Here is a 20,214-nt window from a genome sequence, read left to right as displayed (position 1 = left end):
TATAAACAATATACAAAATAAGGTGTTCAAAAATAAAGCTTATTGCTTCTAGTGGCTATGGAGGAGTGAGTATTCTATAGGTTCTATTATAACGGATAAAAGGAATTACAGGAAGTAACAGATGAAATACACAGATTTGGATATAGTTGGCTTTATTTGATAAATATGTATCTTATCTATTATGTTGTTTGAGGTTTATGATATATTTTCATTTTTAAATTCTATTTGTTTTGGATTCAGATCAGGTTCCTTGCAAGATCCTCCATCATATAATGATCCTCAGTGAGATCGTTGGAATATATATATTTGCCAATGCATGGAGATTTTTTGACGTTTATAAGATTTGTTGAAAGATTGTGACCTTGTTGCATTGTGCTACAGAATGTGGGCGTTCTAAGAGGTAACATCTCAACACAGCATTGTCAGCATGTAATACACGTTGAATAAATTAAAACCAAGAGTCAAAGGAGTTTATTCATTAACCTCTAAATAGCAGCCAATGTTTTTGCATTTTCTTTACTAGATAACAAATACCGTCTTATTTTTAGATAATTAGATAATCATCTACCCATATAAGCCTTTAATAAAAAGGTAAATGTCTCAGTGGTGGAACCAATGTACAGAGGGCCTTGGTGTAAGAAAATGTTTTGCCCTCCCCCCTCTGGTGCAAGAATGGTTACAAGGTAGATCCTCAGCTATTGTACAACTCCCACGATGCTGGGAATCTAACATATGCCAGTCCTTGCAGTGTTGTATTTGTGTGTTTGAATGTAAGCAAGTGTTTTTGTATTGAGCATGTGTGTGCATGTAGCGGTATATTTGTATGTACTGTTGCCATTAAATGCGATGGTATACTAGTATGGAGTGTTTGAATTTGAATGCAGGAATGTGTGTTTGTAGCATTGGCGGATCCAGGGGGGGGGCAACGGGGCAATTGCCCCCCCCCCGAGATTCTCCCCTGCCGGCTAGTGCAGGGCTGACATTGCCCAAGCGCCAGCCCTGCATTGTGCCTGCAGACCGGGAGGGAGATCAGTGATCAGTGATCTCCCTCCCCGGTCCGCAGGCACATTACTGACAGCCGACCGGCAGGGGAGGGAGAGAGGACCCGGGAGCTGTTACCAGCAGCTCCTCCGGGTCCTCCTCTCGCGAGATTTGGAGCGTTGCCGCGGTTACCACGGCAACGCTCCAAATCTCGCGAGAGTGAACTCTAGCCCTGGAGCGCGGGCTAGAGTTCACTGGACCACCAGGGATTCCCCACTGGGACCACCAGGGATCCAGAAATGTCCCCCCTCCTCCTCAATAAAGGTAAGAAGGGAGGGGGGACATAATATATTTTATTAAATACTTTTTTTTTTTTTTTTTTTATTAAAAAGCCTCCCTTCCCTCCTCCCCTCCCCCATACACACTGCCCCCATACACACTGCCCCCATACACACTGCCCAACATACACTGCCCCCATACACACACTACACACACTGACCCCATACACACACTACACACACTGACCCCATACACACACTACACACACTGACCCCATACACACACTACACACACTGTCCCCATACACACACTGTCCCCATACACACACTGACCCCATACACACACTACACACACTGACCCCATACACACACTGACCCCATACACACACCATACACACACTGACCCCATACACACACCATACACACACTGACCCCATACACACACCATACACACACTGACCCCATACACACACCATACACACACTGACCCCATACACACACCATACACACACTGACCCCATACACACACTGTCCCCATACACACACTGTCCCCATACACACACTGTCCCCATACACACACTGTCCCCATACACACACTGTCCCCATACACACTACACACACTGACCCCATACACACACTACACACACTGACCCCATACACACACTACACACACTGACCCCATACATACACACTGACCCCATACATACACACACTGCCCCCATACACACAAACACTGCCCCCATACACACAAACACTGCCCCCATACACACAAACACTGCCCCCTATACACACTGTCCCCTATACACACTGTCCCCTATACACACTGTCCCCTATACACACTGTCCCCATACACACACTGTCCCCATACACACACTGTCCCCATACACACACTGTCCCCATACACACACTGTCCCCATACACACACTGACCCACACACACACTGACCCACAAACACTGCCCCACATACAAACACTACACACACTGACCCCATACACACACTGCCCCCACAAACACTGCCTCCATACACACACTGCCCCACAAACAACACTGTCCCACAAACACTGTCCCCATACACACTGCCCCATACACATACTGCCCCGCACACACTGCACACCTATACACACACAGTGCCCTACACACCCTGCTGCCCCCCCATACACACATTGCCCCAAACACACACACACAACCCCCCCATACACACAGTGCCCCCCATACACACAGTGCCCCCCATACACACAGTGCCCCCCATACACACACTGCCCCACACAGACATACAGTGCCCCCCCATACACACACTGCCCCACACAAACATACAGTGCCCCCATACACACACTGCCCCCTAACACACACACTGCCACCCTTACGCACTCACACTCACTTCACCGCTCACACACACACTGCACCTTTCACACACACTTCACCCCTAACACACACCACTTCTCCTATGCCCTATATCCCAGCAGACCCCAGGTAAGTTGTCAAACTGTTCTTAAACGGTATGACTACTTACTCCGGGGTGGGATCCTGGCACTACTGGCACCATAACTACTACACTGAGCTGTAGTGGTTATTGTGCTAGGATTATTTTTTTTAAATAATCTACAAGTGCCCCTCCCGAGATCAGGCTCTGGATCCGCCACTGGTTTGTAGTGTTGGTGTTTGATTGAAAAGGTGCTTGTATATACACATTTTAGTGTTTTAATTCAGTGTTTTGTTTTTTTAATACAGAGATGTGTTTGTATCTAATGTTTCCATTTGCAGGGTTGTGTTTGTATGAAATTTTTGCTTTTTTTTGGTAATTCTTTATTTAGGATTTTTCATACAATAAGAATCACAGCGGAGAAATCGTAAACAGTAAATAATAGTACCCTGGGTTGCATTGTAAGTCACAACATGTTCATAATCAGCATTTGTACAGTGCAATCAACAGCGATAGGCCTGCACCAATACATTAGTCCCAAGGCAGGGGTGACAAAGAGCTCCCCTGCGACCCCCAACAGACTCCAGTCTAAGACTCCATTATGGGCTATAAAACGTGACTTTGGTCGAAGTTCTGCAGTGCAGCCCGGGTGCAGGCAGCAGCGCCAACCCCCGTGCATGCCTTTTTTGAAATGTTGGCTTTTAAATGCAGTTGTACATTGGTTTATTGTTTGTGTTTGTACACAATTGTGGAGTTTGAATGCAGGGGTTTGTTTGCATGTATGCACATACACTACTCTTTAAGACGGGTGGCACTTCTCCAGGTTTAGGGTATATTTATGATCTTGTCTCCTAGTATGCTCGGCTCTTGTAGATAAATGGTTTTAGGACCTCTGATGTTACAGGGATAGGTAACATTTGGCACTCAGACGTTGTGGACTACATCATCTCCCCTGATGCTTTGCCAGGATTATGGCTGTGAGAGCATTATAGGAGACGTAGTCCACAACACCTGCATCGCTGAAGGTTGCTTATCCCAGGGCTTGACACATCCCGGGCATCAGGTCACCATTGCCTGGGATTTGTGAGCCCATTCATCTCTCGAGGTGACCGACTGCCTGAGATCGGGAGTGGTTAAGAGAAGTCTGAGGCGGGTGGTGGGCTCATGGAGGACTCAGGCGGGCCGCTGACTTGAGTGCACAAGGAAGCTGCTCATCTCCCTGCTCTGCTCCTTCACATGCCCAGTGATGCTGGGAGCAGGTTATGACATCACTCCAAACCCCCGCATCATTAAATGTCGCTGTAGGGAGCATACCAGAGAGATGATCAGAGCAGCCCGAATGGACCCACGGGAAAGTTGTTCCACTACAGCTCTCCCAAAGGTAAGGAGGCTGGACGGACACATTAAAATAATCCAAATAATAATTTGAGAGTGTACGTGAAATTATGTGTGTGAATGAGTGTGTGTGTGTGTGTGTGACAAATCAGTGTCAGTGAGCGAGCGGGCCAGTGACTGTCTGCCTGTGAGCAAGTGTCTGACAGTGTTTAGGTGACCTGCCCCCCTCCAAATCACATGGGAAAGGTGTTTTTACTCCCCTTTTTCCCCCCCATGCTGTGCTGGTCTTACCGTGGCTGGCCGCAGCTCCACGTCTGGGATAGATCTCCCTTTATAGGCAACCATTAGGAGACTATTGAGGAAAAAGCTATGCTGAGCTGATCAACAACTCCTCATAGAGATGAATTGAATCAATGCATCCCTATGGGCAGCATTAGGCGCCTCCATGCAGAGCGTGGTGATGTTGAAGAAATGTTCTGCACACTGTGCAAAACTGACCCAGAAAGCACCTCTAGAGGTCATCTGAGTGACATTCACTGGAGGTGTTACTAGGCAGCATTGTAAACACTTCCTTTGTCTGAAAAGTCTGCAGGGACATACTATATAGACAGCAAAACAACTACATTAAGCTGTAGTGGTTCTGGTGACTACAGTGTCCCTTTAAGAACCGTATTTTTTACATTAAAAAACCTAGCTCCTAACTTTTTTAGCTGGCTCCAAGATTCCAAGCAAATTTGTCATACCCCTTTATATTGTTCACCGTTCAATAAATATAGGTGTAAATAACTTGCCTACAAGAAGAACATAATGCATATATTAATTTCCCCCCAATTTTTAATATTCAACTTCTCTCTGCCGCCCCCCCCCCCCCCCCAAAAAAAAACAAACAAAAAAAAAACAGCTTTAATTTGTCTGGTTTGAAGCATCTCAGACACTACATCACCTTCACCAGAACACGCAGAAATAGCTTAGGAAACCCTGTTCCTCTCTAGAATGTAGGCTCATTGAGCAGGGCCCTTCAACTCTCATGCATGTCCAGTTGTCTGGTTACAAATACATGTCTGTTAGTCCACCCATTGTACAATGCTACGGAATCTGATGGCGCTATATAAATAATAAAATAATAATAAAAATAATAATAATAAATAATAAGGGTCAGGATCCTATAAAAAAACGGTCTTTATTTTCTGTCTCTGTGAGATTAAACAATTCAAGAGAGGACAGATGCAATGGACATACAGTATCGTATACACTTTCTGAACTCCACCTATTTAGTACAGCTAATATGTTCTTTCCAAACCACAAACGTGCAAGAATCTATGAGAACCACAAGAGAAATCAATACCTTCTAGTAGTTAAATACATTGCTTTTAGGTTAGCATAAAGAAGACCGCCCTCACAGCCCCATGCTCTATTAATATCTTAGTAACAGCACTTGTTGGCCAATAAATGTCAGCCCTGGCACTAAGGGCAGGGTCAGATTAAAGTGCACCAGTTACTCTTTGGGTTTCATAATGGACGACCTGCCAAGTTAGTCATAAATTCATAGGTTGTGTGTAGGAGAGTTTAACACAGTAACTCTAAGCACCATAACTACTTCAGAGTCCGTGGGTATGGTCACATTCATAAGAATCCACTAATTTCAAACATTATAGGAGTACTCTGGTTGCCTGTGGTTTAAACGGATATTGCTAAAGTAGAAAGGAGAGTCTGCATTAGCAAAATCTGTGAAGTGTGGTCAGAACATGTGTGCCTGGGGCATCCAGGTAAGTTTCAAACAGTTTGAAAATGGTCCGACTAGTAACCGTGAGATTGTGCCAGGGGACTCGAGGCACCACAACCACTACAGTGCACTGCCGTGATAGTGTTGTTTGAAAGGTACACTATAGAGAGTACTACAGAGTAAAAGTGACCCCATAATTTGTAATACATTAAAAAGATAATGCTTTCAAAAATAAAAAAAAATAGTGAAGAAAAAAAACCAAACAAAAAAAAACACTACTCAAATGCAAACTTTTCCACAATGTGCTGTTTGAACTGCAGGCTTTTTGGACCTGTGGTTTATCCGCAAGAGCAGGTCCACTCATGGGCGTAGGAACCCAAAAATATCTGGGGGGATAGCATTTTTACTCGCCGGTTATATTCTTATTCCGTGAACTAGGAGTTGTTTATCCCATTGTACAGCGCTACGGAATTTGCAGTCGCTATATAAATGATTAAATAATAACATTAAAGGGTCACTACAGGGAAGGGGTTTTATTTACCCGGATACAGCGCCGGGATCCTCCTGATTAGAACCACCCCTACCCTTCCCATGAATATTAGAACCACCCCTACCTCTTCCATGCACAAAATAACCCCACCTACCCCTTCCATGCATATTAACCCCCTACCCCTTCCATGCATATCAGTACCCCCCTAACCCCTTCCATGCATATTAGTACCCCCTAACCCCTTCCATGCATATCAGTACCCCCCTAACCTCTTCCATGCATATTAGTACCCCCTAACCCCTTCCATGCATATTAGAACCCACCCTACCTCTTCCATTCATATTAGTACTCCCCTAAACCCTTCGAATTATTTTTCTACCTACCCCTCTCCCCCTATCCTTATTAGTAGCCCCCCTAAGCCTTTCCAATTATTTTTTTGCCATGTTAACTAACGCCAGTGCTGGAGTGCCGCCGTGTTTACATTAAAAGGTCTGCAGGGACAGGCTATAGACACCAGAACCACTACATTAAGCTGCAGTGGTTCTGGGGACTATAGTGTTTCTTTAATGTGAGGTAAATTAGAGATTAGTGCCACGAATAATATGCTAGATTGCCTACTTACAACCAGATGAGGATGATGATGGGCTCTAGCTGCAGTCTGGCTCCACTGGTCTGGTGTAGAACAGGCTCTCTGGAGGCTGTAACTGTGGTCACAAAAATCAATGCTCTGTGAGAATGGGAAGCAGCTCCATTTTCTGGGGGCCCTTTACACAGCTCAAGGTCTGGGTCCCAGGGACCACCTTCATGTTCCACCAATGAGTTTGTTCACAGGGTGTGGAGTGTGTAGGGGATGTCCTGATAGGTGTGTAAGGAATGCATATGTGTATGTACGGGATGCAGTGTGTGCGTCTGTAAGGGGTGCATTGAGTGTGTGTGTGTGTGTGTGTGATGGATGTCAATCTCTCTCCCTCCCTCGTCACTCTCTTTTCTCCCCCCCCTCCCTCGTCACTCTCTTTTCTCCCCCCCTCCCTCGTCACTCTCTTTTCTCCCCCCCTCCCTCGTCACTCTTTTTTTCTCCCCCCATCCCTCCCCACTCTTTTTTTCTCCCCCCATCCCTCCCCACTCTTTTTCTCCCCCCTCCCTCCCCAGTCACTTTTTCTCCCCCCTCCCTCCCCAGTCACTTTTTCTCCCCCCTCCCTCCCCAGTCACTTTTTCTCCCCCCTCCCTCCCCAGTCACTTTTTCTCCCCCCTCCCTCCCCAGTCACTTTTTCTCCCCCCTCCCTCCCCAGTCACTCTTTTTTTCTCCCATCCCCCTCCCTCCCTACTCTCTTCCTCCCCCACCTCTGTTGTAGCGTGGCCGAGCCCTGTATGGTCCGCGGGTACAGGGAGCTTTTGTTTCCTGTACCCGGCCGGACTAAAAGTAAGTGCACACTCAGTGTGCACTTCCTTTTAGTCCGTCCGGGTACAGGAGACAGATGCTCCCTGTACTCGCGGACCATACAGTGCTCGGCCACGCTACAGTGAGGGAGTGGCAGGAGGGAGCGCTGAGCCCTTCCCTCCTGTCAGCCCCTCTCCTCATGCTGCGCCCGGGCGGTGCGCCCTCATGGACGCACCAGCGTGGGCAAAGCTGCATTGAGGCTCTCTACAGAGCGCTCTGGCGGCTGCAGCATGAGGGGGGCCGGCGGAGCTGGGGGGGAATTTCCCCATAACCTGTCCCCCCCGCATTATTTGCTGGGGGGGATGCGTCCCCCACATCCCCCCGGTTCCTACGCCAATGGGCCCACTCATCACATAGTTTAGCCGAACTGCTCTGTAAAATGTAAGCAGCCACAATGCAACTGCTATCAGTTTAGCCATAGCCTGGTTCACTGCTTAGTGAACTGAATTCTGTGCAGCCATCTGCAGAGCCATAGTGTGTTGTTCAGCTTTCTCCTGGGGGAAGAGAGACCTCAGCCCAAGTTGTTCAAAAACTTGAACAAAATGAACATAGGCAAAGAGGAACTTCTGTTCAACCGAGATCAGAATACAGCTTTATTACAGATTGTTAGTAACTCACCTGATTATTCACAAACATAAATTAAATGCAGCCCTTCGTTATACAACAGAATTTCGGGAGCAATGCAAGGAAATGCCTTAACTATTACATATAAATGCATTTTTTGGAAAATATGCAGTATTATATGGGCTGAACATAAAGCATCTCACTGTCTCATTCAGTTCCCCCAATTAGTACTGGAGCGTAACCTTCACATATATGAACTTTCCTCAATAGTGCTGTTGTGTATACATTGAACTGTGTCCTACTCTGTCAGTGCCTGCGAATACTGGAACGTTAATTGTTGACCAAAAGTTGCTGAGACTAGATTTCAGTAAACTAGACCCATCTGCTCCACTTTAAAGATGCCATGTATATAGATAATGTAAAAAAAATTACAATAAGTTGAAACACGGAAGCCCACAGAGGAAGTGTATTTTTACAACTTGTTATCTCGAGAGAATAAGTATTCGGTATTACATTTTGCTTAAAGTTGATTTTAAAAAAAATTATGTGACCAGTTGTCAAAATATTTTACTGTGCTGCTGTAGAACATCTCTGGCTAAGAAACCAGGGGCAATGTTCAATGTGATCAGCTACATAAAATAAAAATAATTTATTTATACAATATGTTACCGGGAAAGAGTTTTCTCTTGATAGGTCTATGTGCTACTTGTAATCATGTGTTTATACAGGTCTTTTTCAATTTCACCCATAGAAACCTATGTGATTAAATAAGCAAACCAAAACAAAGTGCAAGAAAATAGTAGGAAGGACAAGAAATCAAATTACTTGCTCTACGTTGGGTCCCTGCTAAATTCTTACGATAATTTTAGCTCACCTTGAGCCATTAAGCAGACTGATCCCACCTTGAAGGACAGTCCAGATTCAAAAATGATGGCTGGCCGCCCCCAAATCCACCTGGGGGTGCAAGAAGCAGGCTGGCCACCTCAGGGCCCCCGAGACTGGCAGCAGCGGCACTTTTCAGGCGGGCGGTGAGGGAGCACTGATACTCCTGTTCAGCTCCCTCACACGCACCGCAGTGATGCCGGAGCGTCACTTCTGCCCCGGCATCACTACGCAGCACCCGAGGTATCTGAACAGGAGGATCAGTGCTCCCTCGCCGACTGCAGTGACCGGCCGGTCGCCCAACAGGATGCCAGGGAAAGCGAGAATCCCCCCTAGCACTCTCAAAGGTAAGGAGGCTGGGGAGATTGAATTTAAAAAAAAAAAAAAAAAAAACTGAGTGTGTGTGTGCGCGTCTGTCAGGGAGTGTGTCTGAGTGAGTGTCTGTCAGGGAGTGTGTCTGAGTGAGTGTCTGTCAGGGAGTGTGTCTGAGTGAGTGTCTGTCAGGGAGTGTGTCTGAGTGAGTGTCTGTCAGGGAGTGTGTCTGAGTGAGTGTCTGTCAGGGAGTGTGTCTGAGTGAGTGTCTCACTCTGCTGCCATGTTTAACCCCTCACAAATAATCAGTAAAATAAATGAAACTCCAGGATACCCACTGTAAGAGAAGAAAACAAACAAACCAAAAACTACATCCAACCAGAAGTAACTATTGTGTATTATAGCAGGCAACACAGTGACAGGTAACGAAGTGTCATCAGCAAAAATGTGTAAAAAATGTGTAAAAACAAACATCACCTCACAGTATTCCTCCAAGGATAATGAAATGTATGTAATCCTGTTACCACATTGCCTGCTTAAAGGATCACTATAGTGTCAGGAAAACAAACCCGTTTTCCTGACACTATAGTGCCCAAAGGGTGTCTCTACCCTCAGGGTCCCCCCTCCATTGGCGCTGAAGGGGTTTAAACCTCTTCAGCAGCTTACCTTTATCCAGCCCGGCGCTGGTGACCTCTCCTCCCCCACCAGTTGTGTACACAAACTCTATGGGGCCCCGGTGCGAAACTGATCTGTGGGCCCCCCCCTACCGTGAACCTCTCCCCCCTGACTGTGGGCCCCTCCCCCCCGACACATACATACAGACACAAACACATACCCCCGACAGACACATACATACAGAGACACACACATACACAGACATACAGAAACAGACACACACACACACAATCATACATACAGATACACACACACAGAGACAGACAGACAGACATACACACAGAGACACAGACACGCATACACAGACATACACACATGCAGACACATACATACAGAGACACACACGCATACACAGACATACAGAAACAGACACACACACACACACACAATCATACATACAGATACACACACACACACACACACAGAGAGAGACACAGACATACATACATACAGACACACACGCAGGCACATACATAGACACACACATACACAGACATACAGAAACAGACACACACACCCAATCATACATACACAGACATACATACAGATACACACACACACACACACACACACACACATACACAAATACAGAGACACACGCAGACACATACATAGACACACACACACAATCATACATACACAGACATACATACAGATACACACACACACAGACACAGACACAGACACACATATGGATACACACACACAGAGACACAGACATACATACACACAGATACAGACACAGACATACACACATACAGACACAGACATACACACATACAGACACATATACACAAAATGTTTCCTACCATGTGTGGGTCCAGTGGTGGCTCAGCCTGATGGGAGTCAGAGTTCCCACTCTGACTCCCTCTCCCTCCTCCTTTCAGTTTCCTCCCGCGTGGGCTGTCAGTATGCTGGGAGGAGTGACGTGCGGTCACTTCCTCCCAGCGTGTGATGTCATCACAGGGGGCCCGGTCGCGTTCTTAAAGCGCCCAGCGCAGACCGGGCCCCCTTACAATCCATGTCCATCGGGTGGCCCTGACAGCATGGGCCACCCGATGGACCCCTTGACATGCGGCCCCGGCGGTTTGCCGCACGGGCCGGGGCCGCAAAGCGTGGCAGCTGCTACTCGGTCGCGGGGGGGCCGCAGGGCGGCCGGGCCCCCTGGAGTGCCGGGCCCGGTCGCAGCTGCGACCCCTGCGACCGCGGTACGTACGCCACTGTCCCCCACCGTCAGCACCCGAATGGAGCGGAATGCGCAGCAAGTGCCGTGCGAATATTCAAACAGTCCATAGGAAAGCAATCCTCAATGCTTTCCTATGGACGTTTTGCACGCTGGATGCGAATTTTGCATCCAGCGTTGCAGAAGCGCCTCTAGCGGCCATCAGGAAGACGGCCACTAGAGGTTGGATTAACCCTGCAATGTAAACTTAGCAGTTTCTCTAAAACTGCTATGTTTACATCTGAAGGGTTAAAACCTGAGGGACCTGGCACCCAGACCACTTTATTGAGCTGAAGTGGTCTGGGTGACTATAGTGTCCCTTTAACTGCTTATTGATATGGATATGGGTTCATTGCACTTATGACGTTAGACTTGACAAAGGCTCAGGGAGCCTAAACATTTTATTAATGCACTCCAAATAAAAAGAAACCTCCAGGTGTGCCCAGACCACTTTTTCCTTACTATACTCTGTATCGAATATTGATCCACCCTGTTTGGAGCACCCTGCTGGAAGTGTTCCCCAAGATAACTGATGTGTGCAATATTCTATTAATCTTTACAAAATACTGTAAAGACCAGGAAAAGCACCCAGACCATTTCATCTCAATAAAGTGGTCTGAGTGCTGTGGTTCTGCTTACATCCCATTGTACAGAGCTACGGAATCTGATGGCGCTATATAAATAATAATAATTGCAGTGTTACAAACCGCTTCTAGTAATGGTCAATCTAGACAAGAATCTCACAACTAACCACCTAGCACTTTAATGTTCCTTTAAATAGCATAACTATTTAAACTATGTAGAAAGTGTTTCAAACTGATAATTGTGGAAGTTGTTAAAATCAGTAATACTACAACAAGTAGCAGTGACACACATCTCCCACACAGATTCACATCCTGTCCTTCAGCAGCAAGACACACATTTTAGCATATTACAGGAAGCGAAAACGTGTCATGCCAAACCATGAGTCGGGGTTTGATACATGTAACGAGTCGGGGTTTGATACATGTAACGAGTCGGGGTTTGATACATGTAACGAGTCGGGGTTTGATACATGTAACGAGTCGGGGTTTGATACATGTAACGAGTCAGGGTTTGATAGATGTAATGAGTCGGGGTTTGATAGATGTAATGAGTTGGATTTTTGTAAATGTTTCGATAACCTTATTTGTAGGCTTTGATCTTACACCAGGCCTAAGCCATAAAACTACTTAGATAACCATCACCAGAGCTGGACATAGGGCATTGTAAAAGGTATTGGGGCGTATGCTCTGACTTTGGGTTCTTCAAAGGACAACATAATTTAAGAGAATATGGACAATAAATTGCCAGGCCAAACCCCTCTGATCCACCCAGGAGTCTGCCCACTGAGAAACAACTAGTTTCAAGGTATATATATTGAGGATGTTTTACTATCCAGTCTGAGATTTCTTCTTTTTTTAACAACTACTTGGAGAACTTTAACACAGAAATCTCCCACAAGAATTATATATAAGAGGTAAATAGATGTAAGGAATTTATTGTGTTTTCTCCTATTTTTGCAACTTGTTATCTGCGTTTCTGTATTTTTGTACCCAGCACTGTGAATCCTGTCAGATTAAATGTTTATTTAATCAGCTTGTGTCTTTGTTCTGTATGAGCTCACTCTCCTGAGGAAACTGAGATAAACATGTTACCAAAAGGGTTAATTATATTATGTCTGCTCAATAAACTAAGGTTGTGATACTATAATTCTACTATGTGTGGGGTCACCTAAGACGCCCGATTTAAAGTCTTGGTGGTAGGAGTAAAGTGTGTACTAGGGTGTTAGTGTAGAAGGGATTGTAGGGGTTAATTTAGTGGTTGCTGGGACTGGCAACAGGTAACCAGGGTTCTGGTGTCATTAACCCTTTCACTTCCACACTCTCCCCACTGTCTCAGCTGGGCCAATATTTTACGCTTGTGACCGTAAGCTTTTGCACGCTGCCAAAACTAGGACAAGCACAATACAAAACATGTTTAAATTTAAAAAGTAGTATTTCTTCACGGACGGAACACTATTTGTCGTAAAAAAACATTTCGCTTTGGTGTAACAGCTTGCTTGTCTGTTATTAAATAAATGAAAAGTGACCTCCCAGTTCCCTTTTTTTTTTTCTTTAACCAAAATGATGTGTAAGATAATTAAAGCCAGGACTTAGCAACTTTGCGTTGAATGTAGGAGCCAGCTAAAAAAAAAGTTAGGGGCCAGGTTTATTTTTATTTTTTTTAAACTTACAAATGTTTTATTTTCAACAACAAAAATACAAATCTTAAAGGGACAATATAGTCACCAGAACCACTACAGGTTAATGTAGTGGTTCTGTTGTCTATAGCCTGTCCCTACATGCTTTTGAATGTAAACACTGCCTTTTCAGAGAGACTGGCACAGTGTTTGAAAAAAAAAAAAAACATGAGGAAAAACACAATTTCCAAGTAATCAGAGGGGGGCTGCTCACCTAAACAAACACCCACTGACAGACACACACTCACACAAACTATTCTTTCAATTAAGTTTTATTCCACCCAGCCTTCCTACTTTTAGGAGAGCTGGAATGGATTGGCTTTCCCTGTGGTCTAGTGGGCGGCCAGCTGTGCATATTGTAGGCAGGTGGTGAGGGAGCTGAGCTGCTCTGCTCCTTCATTCACTGCTTAGTGATGTCATATTCCGGTCCCAGCCTCACCAAGTCTCCCGCAAGGGAGCAGAGCAGGAATATCACATCTCCCTGGCTACCTGCCTACAGTACACACAGCCAGCCGCCCGCCTTAGAGGGAACGGGTTCACAAATCAGAACTGATGAAAGTAACACATTTGTGCAGCATTTTGGGAAATGTAGTGTATTGCAGGTGACCAGACATAGCTCGCTAGTCCAAATGCGGTAGCTTGTCGGGATATAAAGTAGCAGGAGTTCCGAATGCGGTTAATACTTGGTAAACCAAAACGAGGTACCAATAGGGACAGGGCAAAGGCGAGGTCAGAATAGCAGGAAGGTCCATCCAGGCACTACAGGTTGTGTAAACGAGTAGAATGGTCAGGCAACAAAGTGGTCAGGGAACACTGGTGTAACACTTAGTGGCTCAGAGTACAAATATCCCTATAGATTTGGGTGATTGTAAAATCTATAGGGAGGAGTGATACGCCACCCACGTCACACCACTCTCCCCTTTTGCTTTAAATATGTCGACATTTGGCACATGTGCCCAGGGTGGCGGACTGAGAGGAGGATCAACACTTACTTACCACGACCCGTGGGGCTCGGCATTCTGACCAGTGTGAGTGCTGCGCCCTCTGTATAAACATTGCGTGTTCGAAACAGCGCCACACAGGGAGCTGTTGAGGAGAATTTGAGGAGCCAAGCTTGGTTCGGGACCCTGGCATTGCAAACTTGCAGCGCTTCGCATAGAAAGATATGGCGAGGGAGAACCAGGTATGCAGCTGGGGTCTGACACGCTATATGGTTTTGTTTGGAAATCCAAATGACTTTATCACAGCATTAATTTAATGTCTATAAAGTTCCAATGAAACAAATGGCCAACAGTGAGATAAAATATCAATAATCAACTCCCTATTTGAGTTGTGTTGGGGGAATAGGCGCTCCAGTGCAGCACAATTTACACACCATAAGTGTCACACTGTACTAAATAACAGTCAATTGTTTCAGGATATCCTGTGTGTTGTACGCTTAAAATATCTGAGTAGCTGCACCTAAGTGTCCATTGATCTGAAAGAATGTGGCGAATTTTGAGAGAAGTAAAACAGGTTTAATATTTAAAAAAAAAAAAAAAAAAAAAAAGAAACGCAGCTTCTTTAATTACAGGAAATTTTACTTTTAAAATGTCCTACTTCACAGATTTTTCATGCCTTTTGGTTCAAAAATGACATAGCATACCTCCCATGTGCCCCTATTTAGAGGGGGCAGTCTCTATTTTGGGCCCAAATTCCCTATTTTGTATTATAATGTCTCTCTTTCGTAAGAGCTCATCATTCTTGGCGTCTGAATTTACACCAGGGTTTCACAGCAATAATATCCACAGTAATGAGTCTTTAAACAAAAATAAATGTGTTTAGAAATAATTCTGTGCAAATTAAATTTAGTGTTTTTGTTAAAAATCATTTTTAACCCCTTAAGGACACATGACATGTCTGACACGTCATGATTCCATTTTATTCCAGAAGTTTAGTCCTTAAGGGGTTAAAGTTTAGTTGCATACATTGTTATTAGTAAGTCACTGACAATCTCCCGGAACAGAACCACTCAGAGCCCCTCTCTGTCCATTGAAAATGTTGGGAAGTATGAAATAGCATCATTGTATCTGGACACTGTGTTAGCCATATTGTTAATAACAGTATCAATAAATGACCATGACTAGAAACAGATTTTAACTTTTACATTCTCCCATATTCCGAAGCGCAAATTCACATCATTTATTAACTTTGCTGTCACAGGCGAGGAATTTTACTTCCATTACTAAGCGGGAAGCCTGTCATACACATTGCAGTAAAGGTGTAGCACCTCACAGAAGCAATGTCACGTTTTTAAGTTTGAAGAAAAAACAAAAACAAAAAAAAACCATTGCATTAGTATTTTTGTAAAAAGTAGAGCCTTTCACGGTTGTTTACTGAATTGAGAATTCAAAGTGAATTTCAGATTCAAGGACATAATAGTGTAACTGAATGCAAAGCTGATAGAATGTTTCCATTTCGGCCATTTTGACTTTCAATTTGAAATTTACTTTTAATTTTCTGCAGTTCTCACTTTAGTGAGTTGCACTGAATTTGATTTATTTGTTTAATCAGGGTCCTCTTCAACCTATCGTTCCTGTAAGTTTTCTTGTAATCATCCTATTTATAGGTATATATAGCGCTACGGAATCTGTTGGCGCTATATAAATTGCAATAATAAGAAATTCTTAGTTTAGTAAATAAACCTGTTAGTATGGGCCCTGGTTTTTGGATAAGTGTGGCAAAAGGCAGGGATCCATCAGCGTCCTCCTGCATGTTATTTGATCAGATCTTGACAACATTGGCTCCTGCAGTAGAAGTATAATGTTATAGGGTTTAATGTCCCTTTCAATTGCGCAAGAGGGGACTGTTTAAACCGCTCTATGCAGTTCAAATAACGGATACCAAATACGTGTAATTAATGACCTTTTCATAATTTCTATGAGCACTGCAATATTTTACCATTACCTTGGTTTTCTTGTGAAAAATGTACAGTGTACTGCATCACTGTAGCGCTTGTAATTAAAGGGACAGTATGAAAACAGGGACATTCACCAAATTGCAAATTTAAGGCCAAACTACTTCAACTGGAAACATTGTGAGTATTTTCCATTTTTGCCCAATTTCACCTGACAAATTGCCTTTCCCTGATGAATTTCCCGCAATTCACGGTTTACCAGGATTAGTCACTAAATTCCAACCAATACTGTATTGAACTGCGAATTGCAAAATTGAGACTAAGATACTAAATCTGTAATAATTCTCCAAATGAGTTATAGTCACAGATCTATATCCACTGGCCCCAGTTTCGCAATACCGAATTGTAGTGAACAGAAAATTAAATAGTAACATTTAGGCTAAGATACCCAAACTTTGACTAGGGTGCAGTTAGAAAATTGTTCGAGATGAGCGGCTGCAGCCTACATTTTCGGTCCAGTGTCCAGTTTGCAAGAATCTGCTGTTTAGTTAATAAAGCCATCTGCAAATAACCCTGGAATTTATATTGTGTGGTCACTGCTGATCTTTAAATCAAATAAAACCTCTGCAGACTTGTGTCATGATCCAACCCAGGAGAACACATTGTAAATTAGGGAAAGAAAAAACAAAAAATACAAAAAACAAGGAGAAATAAAAATAGCTGAGATTTGTGTTTTCTAGTTATTTCAGCTTAAACATCCAAATTATTGTGCACAATTCTCAGTTCAATCAGTAAACCCCATGTATGTCAGCAAGACACCCTATAGGACAGGCAAAGGCAACGTTCGGCACTGCAGATGTTTTGGACTACACCTCCCATGATGCTTCTCCAGCATTATGGGTGTAAGAGCATTATGGGGGATGTAGTCCACAACATTTGGAGTGCCGAATGTTGCCTATCCCTGCTATAGGAAATAGTGACAGCCTCTCCTGAGTGATGATGGTCATTGAAGCCCACTAACAGATACATGTTGGCAAAGTATGTTAAAGGGCGTGCACCATGCTACAATTAGCAGGCATGGCACACAGCCACCCTTAATGGAACACAGATTCTTTCCTTGAAGCAACAGGCTTCACTTTATTTTAATGTCACGTTATCTCCACCATGATCCCTCACACACCAGCCAGGAGGTGGGTATCAGGGCACACAGATTTGGAGAAATCCAATACCAGCTCATCTCCTTAAAGCTACAGATCTGTTTATTTACAAGTTGATACATGTAACTATCACTGGACTATCAGACATGGCAACTCACTACCGAGACACTTACCGATCACCTCCCCATCTTCTGAGATCTCATCCATCTCCAGGGAGGTCTCATCACTCACAAACGCCATGGTGCTGGGGTGCCCAACTTCTTTAGGTAAAGAGCTGTCTGTCACTGTATCTAGTGTTGAGCCTGGGGGAGCAGTGTGGTAAAAAGGCTGATTTAGGACCCTAGAGTCCTCCTCCTGTCTTGTGATGGGTGATGGCAACTTGCAGGGTGTTGCCTCCTCCAGTCTGTGAACTTTCAGACAGTCCCTGCTCCAGCTATTCAGGGGAATTGCAAGAATTCCACAACTGATACATTTATTGCTGAACGTTCGATGCTCCTCCTGCCCCAAGTGTCTTTGTTCCTGAGCTGCAGCCGAGCTTCTCCACTCTGTACTCACACCCGGACTGATGGGAGTGAAAAGCAGCAGCCGGGGGGGGGGGGGGGTGGGGCTCAGACACTAACACAACTATGTGCTCCCTCCTTCTCGCTCACTCACCCCTTATTTCTCCCTACCTCTCTTTAGAGAGACAGCAGGTCCCTCCACCCACTGGAGAACATGTGGAGTTGAAATACATCTAAATAAATCTACGTGCATGCTAATCCATGCTTTTTGGGATCCTTGGAGGAAAAATAGATTGCAAGCTCTGTAGGGTCTGGACAAGGCTGTGTGTAAAGGATAATACATTCTAGTCATGTCTCATTTGGGATCCTCCCCAGAATATAGATTGTAAGCCCTTTATTGACTGGTCAAGGCTGTGTGTAAATGCTAATACATTCTAACCATGTGCCATATGGGATCCTCCCCAGAAAATAGATTGCAAGCCTTGTGGTCTCGGTTAGGCTGTGTGTAAAGGCGAATGGAATTCTGAGCATGTCTGCTATGGAGCCACAACTTAAAACAGACAGTGCAAGCTTGTTTGATTCATAATCACTAAGAAACCAAATTGTAGAGATATAAAATCCAAATTGAAAAATTTGGGCAAATTTAGCTGATTTGAAAATGTCTGCAGTTAACTTTATATAACCAGGTGGTTAACCTAAATAGAACTTTTCTCTTTCAAATCTATTCTCATCTAGATATGCCCCCATTTGTAATCCTCCTCCTTCGCAGATCTATACGTTTTAGCTTGTCACTTGATATGAACAAATGTCATGTCCTTTATATGTCTCTAAGTATTTTGTATATTGATATAATATGCAATGACATTTTGTCTAGGTCTAAAAATTAATATTTCAATAAATAAATATGCATAAAAAAAGTAACTGATTGGTTGTCAGTTTAGATGTTTTTTTTTGTGTTTTGTGTGTTTGTTTTTGTAAAACAAAAAGCAGATTGTTGTGGATCTTTGCTATGAAACAGGAGCCAGAGATAGCTCTAAGTGTACCTGGAGATTGGTCAGCAGTGAGAAAAATATTGAGAAAAATATTGTACAGCAAGCAGACGTATTCACTAAAGTGGAAAATTTATTCATACTTACCGTAATTTTCTTTTCCTGGCTATTATTCATGGCAGCATATACACATGGGTTAGCTCCACCCCTACAGCCGATAGGACAGGAAAAGCACCAAGGTTTTAAAAGGAGGCTCCATCCCTAAGGTCCTCAGTCAGTTTACAAGCTCTACAGTACATAAATAGAGACATTAATGGGTGGGAAGTATATGCTGCCATGAATAATAGCCAGGAAAAGAAAATTACGGTAAGTATGAATACATTTTCCACTTTCCTGGCTAATCATGGCAGCATATACACATGGGGAATACCCAAGCTTACAAAGGGAGGGACAGAATAGCCAATCAAATAATCAGAATAATTCAACATAGATAGAAGAATGAACTGAGTTAAGTACTTGACTACCAAATTGTGCATCATAGACTGTTTTAACTAACAGTATGAAATGCCAGACAAACGTGTCTATAGAGGTTGAAATGCTAGCTTACAAAAAGTGTCAGCAGAAACCATTGCCATGGCAACAGCATGAGAGGAGAGTGCCCTGATACCCTCCAGCACAGGTAGAGAACGGACGTGACGTCCAAATTGTGCCTCATTAATTGCTTCAATGTCCAATATGTAATGCAGGACAAACTAGTTCAAAGAGGTCCAAATGCCAACTTTACAAAGTTTCAGCAGCGACCATTGCCATGGAAGCCCACGAGATGCTGTAACAGTACTAGTGGAGAATGCCCCAAATCCTTTGGTACAGGTAGAGAATGGCATTGAAAGGCTCTCACTTTAGGCAGGATCTCTGGTGCTACATGCAAGACAACCATATCCTGTTGAAATTCAGTGAATGGGGGTACACAGGATCAAGCCTGGAGTTCACCCATTTTCCTTGCTGGGGTACTAGCCACCAGCACTTTCTGTGCTACCACCATGGAAGCACCTTCTAGAGGTTCAAATAATGGTTCAGTCAGGGCCCGTGAGA

General features: G+C 44.2%; 1 protein-coding gene across 1 annotated transcript in view; it reads right to left on the bottom strand.

Annotated features, from left to right (window-relative positions):
• The window catches only part of ANO6 (anoctamin 6), a 116,685-nt gene extending 98,469 nt beyond the window's left edge, over positions 1 to 18,216 (bottom strand). The window contains exon 1 of the mRNA XM_063446946.1: positions 17,807 to 18,216. Coding sequence (XP_063303016.1) covers positions 17,807 to 17,873 — 67 coding nt within the window. The 5' untranslated portion in view covers positions 17,874 to 18,216. The remainder of the gene's footprint in view (positions 1 to 17,806) is intronic.
• Positions 18,217 to 20,214: the final 1,998 nt, after the last annotated feature.

This window comes from Pelobates fuscus, chromosome 3 (assembly GCF_036172605.1).
Source record: "Pelobates fuscus isolate aPelFus1 chromosome 3, aPelFus1.pri, whole genome shotgun sequence".
Classification (NCBI taxonomy): domain Eukaryota; kingdom Metazoa; phylum Chordata; class Amphibia; order Anura; family Pelobatidae; genus Pelobates; species Pelobates fuscus.
This window is presented reverse-complemented; position numbering and strand designations above follow the sequence as displayed.